We start from the raw sequence: 11,253 nt of genomic DNA, 5'->3' as shown, positions 1-11,253 counted from the left end.
TTTGCTAGCCGCAAAAGCTCAACTAAAATTACACTTTATCGTCTTACCAAAGCATATAAAATATTATTTTCTTAAAGACCTTAAATCATGAAGTATACTCGTTGCTCTACTTTTCAGAACAAGAAGAGAAATACAAATTTAACTCAAAGTAGTAATAAATAGAAGTGCAGGACAAGTCTAGGACTACGCAAGTGTGCTTCGGTTTGCTTAACAGGGTGACTACAATGGCGCCTTGATCGTACTTTTTTTTTATTTAGCAACTTTTTATCTTTCGTAAAGGCTTATGTTACAATTATATTTTTCATGTAGTATACGTTACGAAACCTTATTTTTGTCATGTTTTAACTTGTGATTTTAATACAGACATGATCCCTATTAAATGAGCAATTCACGCACAGGTTGGCGTTGGAAACTCTACGCTATGATGTTAAATAAAGTTGAAAGTGATGAGTAGCAACAAACTAAGAACTTGCCTAATTGTCTGGCAGCCTTCTTTTGCTGTCCAAGATTAGCTGCGTAGTTATTTCGTGTCACTCGTAAACGAAAAGGTGCCCGACATCGTTTCATCGAACCACTTGCGGAGGGATTATTCTCTAAAAATGTTGAAACGTTTGATTCACCACCTCCCCGACCCACCTGTAACAACTCCAGAAAAGGAGAGCATAAGATTGCAGTTCCTATCCTATAATAATAGGTTAATGCGAAGGTACTGAACTTTCGTATTGGCAAATTTTTTTTCTTAAAAATTTCTTAAGAAGATAATGTAATTGCGTCTATTGTTATGTTTGATTTTAATGTGGTTAGAATTTTTCAGTTGAAAATTGGAATACGATACAAGTAGAATTCGAGGCAACCCAGGTTTAAAGACTAACCTTCTCGCTAAGTTCAAAATTTTCCCGACCCGAATTGCCATCTTTTCGATTTTTCCGCCCTTTTCGAGACATATAAAAACTACCGTTATTACCGTTGGTATTTGGAAGAATCTGTGAATATGAAACAAACAAAATGTTAGAATTAATAACATAGGCGGACACTCAGTCGTCGTCACAGACAACTGAATTACCGTGAGTTCAAACCGCTTTTACATAGAGAATTAGGTACACGTCTCTCTAAATGACGACACAGCTAATTAGAGTCTATTCTAAGAGCTAAAATATCTTTCGCGGCTAGTTATTTTTAAGCTGAAGGTATAGCCAGTAGCTAAAATGTATATTGCACCATTGCTGTAGATTATTAGCCTCACGCTAATAGGAAAAGGGCCTAAAAAGAATGTCAAAGAAGCCTTTTTCTCAACGACATGACGATGCTACCGAAGTAATCTGCCTATATCGCTAATTACAGGGTGGTGCATTTAAGTTAAGGACTACTTTGGTAGGCTGTTTGTCCTAATGGACACGTGTTCATCTGCTGCTTCTGGTACGAAACGAAAATCATTTTCTAGCAAAAGGCAGCGTACATGTCATGGTACATTGTTTTCGGAACTTGATTGGAGGTCGGCTGTTATTCAACCTTTCCGCGCTGGACGATCCCCTTACAGATTAAAAGTTCTCCGAAATCGGCGATCTGCATTCTTGTTGCTTCTCACACTATAGGAAACCTTAACGGGTTAGTCTGAGAAATCCTCAATGGGGTTTAGACTATACGAAATCGAAAATTTATCAAAATGGTTAAAAAAAATTATACTAGTTTTATGGGCTATAATTAAAAAACGAATATTTCACTATTGAACGGTTTACGTCTCGTAATCTCAGTGAATAAGCGCCACAGTAAATAAATGTGACCATCGGTAATAGCAATTTTAATATATGCAGAATGTTTGTTTATATCTGTTCTTCTCTCGATAGTGACTCAGAAACAAGATAAGAAGCATTCTCAGTTTATATGAGCGCTGCTGTGTGTGACGCCGTAGAGTTCGATTATGCGAGCGGAACAAAGGAAGCGAGGTAGTAGAACCGGGAAAATAATGAACATGAAATATTTAGGAAGTCCTTCATTTAATCACTTCATTCAGGCTGCTACAATCTTTCGTTATGCATTCCGCAAGCCTTTCCTTCATACAGCCACTGAGTTTTGTGCTTAGGAGAAAGTTATTCCTCTTGGATGGACAATGGTGAGAAAAGTTCCTAGAAGAAGCACATCAGAGGATGATAAAGAACGTGAAAGATTACTTCATTAGTACAGATGCTGTCTGGGGAACGACCGCTGAAACCCATAGCAAAATAAACCACAAAGGATTTTTTTGAGCGGCATGAGAAGAGAGATTGCCCGCCTCAAGATCAAGGCTTCACACAAATTTCAGAAATTTCCAAATGTTTAATCTATGACACGACAAAAAATTGGTTTATCCGCTACGCATTTTACAAAATGTAACCCTTGCGTTGTACATTGACGTGCAGTAAATTATTACGATTTACAACAATTGGATGTACACGACGATAACGCTGCATGAAGCAGAGGCATTGGTTCCTACTAGCCAAATCACAAATGAGAAAATGAAGTTTTCGCGATGTATTGATTGGAGTCCAGACCAAGCTGTTGAACATCTGTTGAGAGGTCCCAGAGACTGTTAACGAAGCCCCAAAACAACACCGGTGTACTACAATAATACGCTACCGGAAGCTTGAGAAGATAGACATGTCGTTGGAACGTTTCCATTGCAATAGATGACGTAGTCGGTGCCTCTGCTACATGGTTAAATCACTTATTCCATTTCCCATTTATGTCGTGTTACATGCTGCCCGAAGAGAACTGCTTGGCTTACTGAAAACTTCGATAAATTTCAGTTTCAAAGTGAAGAAAACAGATATCACCGCAAAACAAATCAGTAGTATAAAACTCGGACGCCGCCGTTGTGACAGACTATGCATGACTCCCCCTATATTCAGTATTCTATAGCTATTATTACTATTGTTGCTTTAGAGCGAAGGTCATAGCACGAATCCACCCGACGAGTATATGTAACATTCAACATGCGTTCTTATATAGGTTGAATTAAAGGCCAATGTATAAAAAAGAAAAACACTTCTCAAACGGAAACTTCTTAGGTTAAAGCAAATAATAATTTCTAAATTAAATGCTTATACGTAAAAAATTAAGATCTAGTATTGTACACTCAGGAAAAACGCAATGACAAAACTAGCCGGATATATTATCGTGTTTGCTGACAAACGTATGGCACTTAATCGCATTGAAAATCAATACAATCCTGTCCTGAGCGAACGCATAGTTTAATAGAGAGTTAGAAGTTAGCACGAAAATATTTGTAATCTTCCTTTACTTGTCTTAGAGTCATCAACCTACAGAAACTTCAAGTTAATTGATTTCAATCCCAATGCATAAGCTTATATATCGTTATTTTTTAGCTATATTTTCAGGATCTTTTAAGTTACTTGGGAAATTGCTGCTCAGGCCAATTCGGGCATCGTCTCTCAATTACGGCTGTACAGAATTAGCTAAATAGAGAAGATTTGATCCTATTTGGATTTCCATGTCTTATCTACTGATTAGCCGTTTCTAGTGAGCGTGTGAGATATACGACGAAACTTATGTCTGTATCGCAGAAGTTGTAAGCTCAACGGGAACTTACTCTTTGATAACAAGCCCAAGCTTGAATTAGCCTTGTAAATCAGTTGACAGCCCCTAAAAGCAATAGCAGATAATACTCTCTATGCCTTAAAATGAAAGTGAAGCGCTGGAAGTATGTTTGCCTTTCCAAAGCATTTGAATTTTTTAAATTGAATGGGCTAGGTGTATCGGAACAAAATTACCCGGACCTTGAGTTTTCAACACAACAAATGCCTGTTGTCTTGATCTGGTGCTATCATTGCGCTCAAAGGGTTATTTTCGGGTATAGAGCAATTGTGTAAGTTCCAAATTTCCTTCGCAATTGCTTGTCGAATGGATCGCTAAAGTGTAACTGACGGGAGCCAAACCAGACCAATGTCAATTCAGACGATTTCAATTTAGACGAATATCAGACGAAACGTGGCAAGAATCAAAATACCGCGACTGGAATCTATAGATCAATCAATCAGTCACTGATCAGGGATTGAGAGAACTACGATCGATCGTATATAACAGCATAAAGAATTATTATTGTTAGAGGCTGTACGAGGCAAGATCTTAAGCGTCGAACTTTTTGTCTCTTTCCACAATTTTGGATTTTCGGCTTGTTTCGTTCTATATAATCGGTAAATATATTCACTAGCTAGAACGGTAAGTATATTCACGATTCCGTTCCTGATAATACTGGCAAAATGAAATTATTACTTGTCATAGAAAGAACGGTCTTAGCTATAATGCCATCAAAAAATGACCTTTCTGTCTGCTCTAACATAATAGAACGTATGTCAACCGTGTTAAAGACATATACGTTTAAAAAAGCAGAGTAGAGCGTTCACTTACCACAATTGAATTTGGACTTGGTCCATTAGATGATGTACGCATATTTGTTTTGCGCTCAATTAGAGCCTTATTATGAGTAACGGTAGCTCCACTGGCTCCATCAGTTCGTACGTGAATAAGACATGGGGTACAAGCATTAGTGGTACCATGGCTATGGCTAGGTACAGATGACAAGGGTGGAAGTGGTACGGCCACGGTACTTTTATAGCTGTCTCCGCTATTTCCACTATCTCGCTCCGGCTCCCAGTCAGAACCGGCGCCTTCAGAGCTTAGTCCATCGCCAGCGATGGCTTCATCCGATTTGCGACCCCTTCGTCGTTTCTTTTCCTTCGTCGCTGTTGTGCTAACAACTAGATGCTTGTGATTAATTCCACTTTGGTGGCCCTGATGTGAACCGGACGAGCTGCTCGACGTTCCCCCGACCTTATTTCCATCCTCGTGCATTGACAGAGATTCGTTCCCATCACTGACAAAGTCTACGTCTTTGGCAAGCGTCTTTCGGGAAATACTCCTCGCCGGTGAACTGCAGATCGTGTGCGTCCCATAGCAAATCTGATTCTCGCCGATGGCGAACTTCGACCGTTTCTTTACTTCCATGAAGATCTTGAAGTACAACACAATCATGAGCACCATCGGAATATAAAAATTGAGCATGGAAGCCGTTAATTTAAAAATAACATTATCACTAAACTTCGTTTCGCAATTCTTTGAATAGTTATGCTCGTTCGTGGGTACTGAACTGCCAAAAGCGTCCGTGCCGGACTCATCTGGGTACCACTTCTGCCAAAATATTATAGGTGCAATCCACATCGCCGACACGAACCACACAAACGCGATCATCACAAGAGCGCGCTTTTTTGTCCGTTTTCGCATGTACCGAAGTGGAGACGTGATCGACCAATACCTTAAAATAAAAAAGAAAATGTAAAAATACAGAGTTTTTTTCTTGAGCGGATTTCGCCGAACAGAAATCGTGATCAGCTGAACATCGTACTTTTAGGCTATCAGGGATCACTTCGATTGTTGTTAGCGTTAAGGACGGAATGTTTCCACTTTGTCTCTTCACTATAATAGGAATATTTTATAGACGTTATGCTCATAACTTATTACCTAAAAACCGTTCAGAACATCATTAGAATTAGTAGGTAAGACATTATAGCTGTAAGAAGCTAGCGTATTAACTGCGTGCCTCCTAGGCGCTGCTTCTGATAAGCTTCAACTCAGATGCACGAAGCTATTATCCTGATATACTCTAATGATATGAAGCTAGAAGGGTTCATATCTTTTTTAAGACAGAACGGCTACTTCGTTTTTCGGTTCCCAGTTCAAGTACTTATACTTTTCTTGTGATATTAGGGTTTGAGAAGGGTTACGATTGCTTCGGGTTAAGCTCTTAAATGTAATTGAAGGTTAATAATTGCTTTCGTAGCGGATCTCAGCGGAGACCACAATTGCCTAGCACTTCACGAAGATTAACATAATGTAACGTGTTATTAGGTCATATATAAAGCAATTACTTTTCTCAAACGAAAAAAAAAACTAATGTCCATATTAATCAATGTTAGATTAGTTCACGAACCCTGCGTTTATGATTCAGCTTTTGTTCTGCATGAGTTTTCTAATCTTAGCCATACTTTGACCCATTCGAAACAAACTACAGTCTCTCTACTGTAACGTTGTAGGCCCCTATGTCTTTCGCAGCTATCCGTTCCCTCTCTTTTTCTTCTTTTTCAAAACAGACAGTTCTTTGGGCGACTTCCCCGTAGCTCAAGCAGCACTTATTTGGCGTTACGCGTATTCAGGCTATGGCGACCGTGACTGGACGGACGAACGAACGTATTAATGAATATCATTTCCTTCCAGTTTACAACGCCTTCCAACTGGTTATTAATTATTCAAAATGAAAAACAATGCTGTGCCCCGGCTATAAATACAAATTCACTTTCGCACATCTGTGGTCTCCAAATTGGAACAAATAGCTGGCACCTAATTTACAAAATCTAGATAAACTCAGGGGGTGGCCGATCTTTACTTCTCCTCTTGACCCATCAAAATAAATCTGTTTTGTACTCTATTTTTTTTTTTTGGCCAGCGTAATCGTATGCGTAACACGTACTGTAGCGTGGGTTTATTATGATGACAAGCATAATTGCGACGCTACTGCTGTGTCGGGGGGAACAAGGGGGGGGGGGGTCAGCGAAAACCTTTGGCGCTCTTCGCTTTGGCAAGCATTGACTTTATCGACTTCTCATCTATATTATTAGGTCCCTTTGAGTCGTAGCATCGATATAACAGCTGCGCAATAGACAAGACCGCACAAGTTGAACCGATCCCTTTTCAGAGGTCAAACTTGTACGAGAACACACAATGACAATTTCTACTATCCACATGAATACGACTGTGAGTGTTCACGTAAGAAAAGTATAGTTTTTGTTTCTGTTTGTTAAGCAGTATTATAGTAGTCACACCTGCTCATAACAATAGGCCGCTTATCATCCGGAAAAAACCTTAGCAAATGCTAGCATTAGCTTTGATAGCACTGATGGACATATACTTAATATAGCACCATTTATTTTCGTCTTAAGATTTGTTACTGCGGCTAGGTACCTTGTGAGCTACGTCTACTCTTTGTAGAACCATTGTTAAATTTGTATTGACGTTTCCCTTTAGGCGAGGAGTGTTTTTCTGTTACTACTATTGGAAAATTTGCGGTTGCAGATATACAAACCTATGCAGTTATTGAAAGAAATAAATACTTTGCTACCGTGGATCTGATTAAAAGGGTCCGCCTCTAACTATTGGTCGAGGGTTATACGTAGATAATTTACCTATCGATATACTTGCTAATATATTAGTAGTAGATTTAAGCTTTGCTCCTAAGTCATTGTTAATTTTAAATAATCCCGTAGTTATGCTGATAAGGCGATTTTGAGTCAGCTTTGTACCCAGGTTGAAATGATTTGCGGGCTTTTTTTATAATAGGTTTCTATTTAGGTGCTTGGCACTTACCAGACTATTATCTAGACTGAAGTTTATTGGCCCTTCATTACAGATTCTTTTACCTATTCTATCAATTTGAGCCTCCTGTTTACCGTCCTATAATTAGAACAAATAATATATCGCATATCCCAAGTTATAGCTATCCACTTTAAAGGCATGGCTTTAACTACGAACGTCTTTTCCGGTATACTCTACCCAAACCTGTCTGAAAAGTCAACGAGTCAAGTTATAGTAAATGAAATAAGACAATGGTAACTTACTTCTATGTTCTAATTAATTTCCTTTCTCTCTTTCGACCCATATCTTTCTAGCCGTTTGACACTTGGTTGGCCTATTCGATTTCTAATTATTGTTTAGGCAAAATTCTCAATGCAACATCATGGGTGAGGTTCGAGACGGTACCTAAGGTATCTGGAAGGAGCCATACATCATTATTGCATGTCAATAACTGAAGAGGAAAATAAGAGGACATACCTGAATGGGGCATACAAAATAACCATGAAACGAACAGAAAATCACGCACCGATCCAATGAGAGGATGAGCAAGTTCAGTATTGATGCCGTTGATGCGGTGTAATCAGCCGATAGCCAAAACAAGCAAATGAAGTCCCCCATTTGCCACTCGTTGGCCAGAGCATAGGCAGAGGATATCGGCATAACGATCAAGCCGACAGTCAGGTCTGCCACTGCCAAACTCATAATGAACATGTTACTGACCTGAAATAAGTAAAAAAAAAAAAAAAAAAACGAATAAAGTCTTTATTTTGTTTGAATCTTTACGAGTACTTAGCACTTGTGCTAACGAACGATTAGCAAATATGTATTTCTGTTGCACTTTCATTGAATAATAGTACTTCTAAATAACAGCAAAACTCCAAAACAGGCACCTTTAGGCACTAGGTAGGTTTAGTAGTTTAAATACTGGTCACAATTGAGGGTGATCGATGTCGTCTTCACAGGCACGTGTATATACACATGGTTATAATTGTATACATATTGTAGTTACTTTGGCTAAGTAAGATGCGTGTAAAAGCATTAAATAAAACTATTCTGTTATTAATTATTCTACGTACGGTTAGTTAACCTTGAAGAGAGCCGCGGATCGTCATACGATGTGTTTTTGAACAAAAAGTTTCGTTATGGCAGCACATCATTTACCCTATGGTACAACGCGTATCGTATTTGTAGACGAACGGATTGTTGTTATATGGTGACAAAGGGTACTAATATAGGTTCGAGGACCTATATTTGTACCCCTTGAGAATTTGAGAATTCTATCAAACGTTATACTGGCTTACAAAATATGAAATGGTGAAAACTATTGGCACCAGCACACAAAAAAATTAGGAGATGTGTGCGAGCCATTACCAGGCCAGTGCCGGATATACGAACGTTTAGCGCTAGAACAGCGCATAAGAGACTACGTCGACTGTAAGAGATTTTAGTGCATTACGTATTTTTTGCGTTGCCTTTTTTTTTTTTTTGCTCTACCCTTGTTCGCAACAGTGTTTGCTGTGCGTAGACCCATCGACAGTCATAGGCGCAACGCTTTCCCACGGACACACATCCATCGTGAACTTAGCATATATGATCCGCTTAAACAAAGGTTAAGACTGCTACACCGAAGCAAATGGACGCGAACACGGCTTCCTAACATTCGCGTCCGCGAGATTTGAGGGACGACCTCGGACCGCCAGTTTATAGAGAGAACCTAATTTTCTAGTTGAAGTATCACACTTGTGGCTCTGTCAAACCTTTTTCGATAGAATTATCTGTCTGTTGCTAACTCATCGTTTGTCCCATACAGATAGATACAGAAGAGTGTACACGAAGAAAAGAGCCGAAACCTGATTAGAATTCAGAAAGCTCTGTTCATAATGTCAAACTTGTCGCCCACGTGGCCAGATGATCTAAAGTGTTCTACGATCTAAGGCGTGTTTAATGTTCATCCAAAGGTAACGTTCATGCTGTAGGGGTTTTGTGTGACGCAGAAGTTTAATGAGTAGTAGAAGTAAAGGCTACGAAGGTCTATTAAGGAGTAGCGTTAAATAGTTCTCATATAAGCTGATGATATTGTGCGAAACCAAAAACAGGCGCTTGAATTGTAGATTGCTGTATGCAATGTTCACTCTTTGAAAGTTCTTGATTTGGTGTCACATATAAAATCTATTAAAATCGTATTACGCGTTTTCATTTACTAATTTAATTTAAGGACAGTTAACGAGGGCACAATCTCGAAACGCGACGCAAGGAATATAATGGCTTCTGCTTCGAAGCTTTCGGGGCGCTTCGTTGATAGAAAAAGGGGGACGATTAAAAGCTTACAATGTAACGCGTTTCTTAAATAATGCCTACATGCTAAATCAATAGCTATCCAAATGCTGGGGTTCGGATTTTTAAGCTGTCAAAAATCTAGACACACCGTCATGTCACCGACATCGCTGTCATAGACAAACAATCGAGATATCTGAACATGAAAACATACGTTACAACCGACTGTTTCTGAACTTCCCAGTTTGCATTAACAGGACTAATATTGTTTTAGAGAAAAAAACAAGCAGTGCATATTATATATCTATAGAAGTGCTTGGAAACTTCAAGTGTCTATGGCATACTCGATGACGATGAACAATAAAGTATAGTAATTTCGGCAAATCCGTTCATTCTCTGTTTGAAATGCACCATTTAAACTTTGCACATGCAACATACATGTAGTTCCCTTCCGGTCGGTTGATTTTAAGTTCCAGCACATCAGGGCCAAACAGCGCGAGACTCATAGATCCGCCTGAGATTACAGTCTAATCAAACGTAACGTGTTTCTATTCGTTTAAATAGTCGCAGCGCGCAACGTTTGGCGTCATAAATGTGGAAACAGTTTGAATCTAGCAAGTCTGGTAATTACTACACACCTTACCAACAGTCTAGCAAAACAAAGTTTTAAGCCTACAGCATTCGAGGCTTGTGTGCAATGGAATGGTAAGCTATTGGCCAGTGTTCCATAAAACTCCGATCGTATACCATCCGTGCAGCAAAGCCGTCGCTGCTATTTAAGATGCCCTTATATGTTGTTCATCAATGGAATTAGCGCGGCAGGGATCTTTAAGAAAACTCATCAAAATCATATTTTGCGAGACGTTTTTTTTTGAAGCCCCTAGGTAATTACACGAGGCTTTTGAAGCTCTCTTTTGCTTTGCTAGTAATGATATCCATCGCTTAGATTTCTCTGACGACGAGCAATATCAATTCGTTACGTTACGGGAAATCAGAAGATGCGAAGCTGGAACACGCTGAAACCCGAAGGTTATGCGATACGAGATACCTTTATCAACTGGACAAACTTAATCATTTTGTGTCAACATGACTTTAAAACATCAGAGGCATTATCTGTCTTTCTACCTCTCATAACACTTGAATGTCGCCCGTTCGACATCAAGGCGCAGTTTACTCGCAGTTTTTTAAAAGAGGATCAGAGTCGTATAACGCATCGAAACTAGAGGCTCTAGGGAACTTCTTCGGATAATAAACTTGAAATTAAGAAACATGTTGCCCAGTCTAATCGACAGGCTTACATGAAACGCGCATAACGCACAAATTTCCATCGTCAGAGCTTTCGGCAACACTTCAAAAACCCTAAAAAAATGGTATGGAGAAGTCGAATAAGGTATATGTGTTCCAAGTTAGCGCTAGTAGCGCATTTGTCTTGTGATCTTAATATTTATCTACTATCTTAATGTTTATCTACTATCTTAATGTCCTAGCCAATAAGCGAACTAACTGTCCTGGATGCAACGATAGGCATTACTCAATAATACGCACCAAATCAGCAAGAAAACTTCAAGGTTGTAAAGC

The 11,253-nt window shown here is 39.1% G+C and overlaps 1 protein-coding gene across 1 annotated transcript; it reads right to left on the bottom strand.

Moving 5' to 3' along the window:
- Positions 1–224: 224 nt before the first annotated feature.
- LOC111269170 (uncharacterized) lies at positions 225–9,832 on the bottom strand. Its single transcript, XM_022848578.2, has 5 exons — positions 9,827–9,832; positions 7,928–8,121; positions 4,405–5,308; positions 873–983; positions 225–636 (listed from the first exon to the last, which is right to left on the bottom strand). Exons 1-5 carry the CDS (start codon positions 9,830–9,832, stop codon positions 415–417), a joined length of 1,437 nt encoding a protein of 478 aa, XP_022704313.2. The 3' UTR covers positions 225–414.
- Positions 9,833–11,253: the final 1,421 nt, after the last annotated feature.

Source organism: Varroa jacobsoni, unplaced genomic scaffold, assembly GCF_002532875.2.
Source record: "Varroa jacobsoni isolate VJ856 unplaced genomic scaffold, vjacob_1.0 scaffold_1358, whole genome shotgun sequence".
Lineage (NCBI taxonomy): Eukaryota > Metazoa > Arthropoda > Arachnida > Mesostigmata > Varroidae > Varroa > Varroa jacobsoni.
Note: the sequence above shows the minus strand (reverse complement) of the source record. Positions and strands in the feature narration are given on the sequence as shown.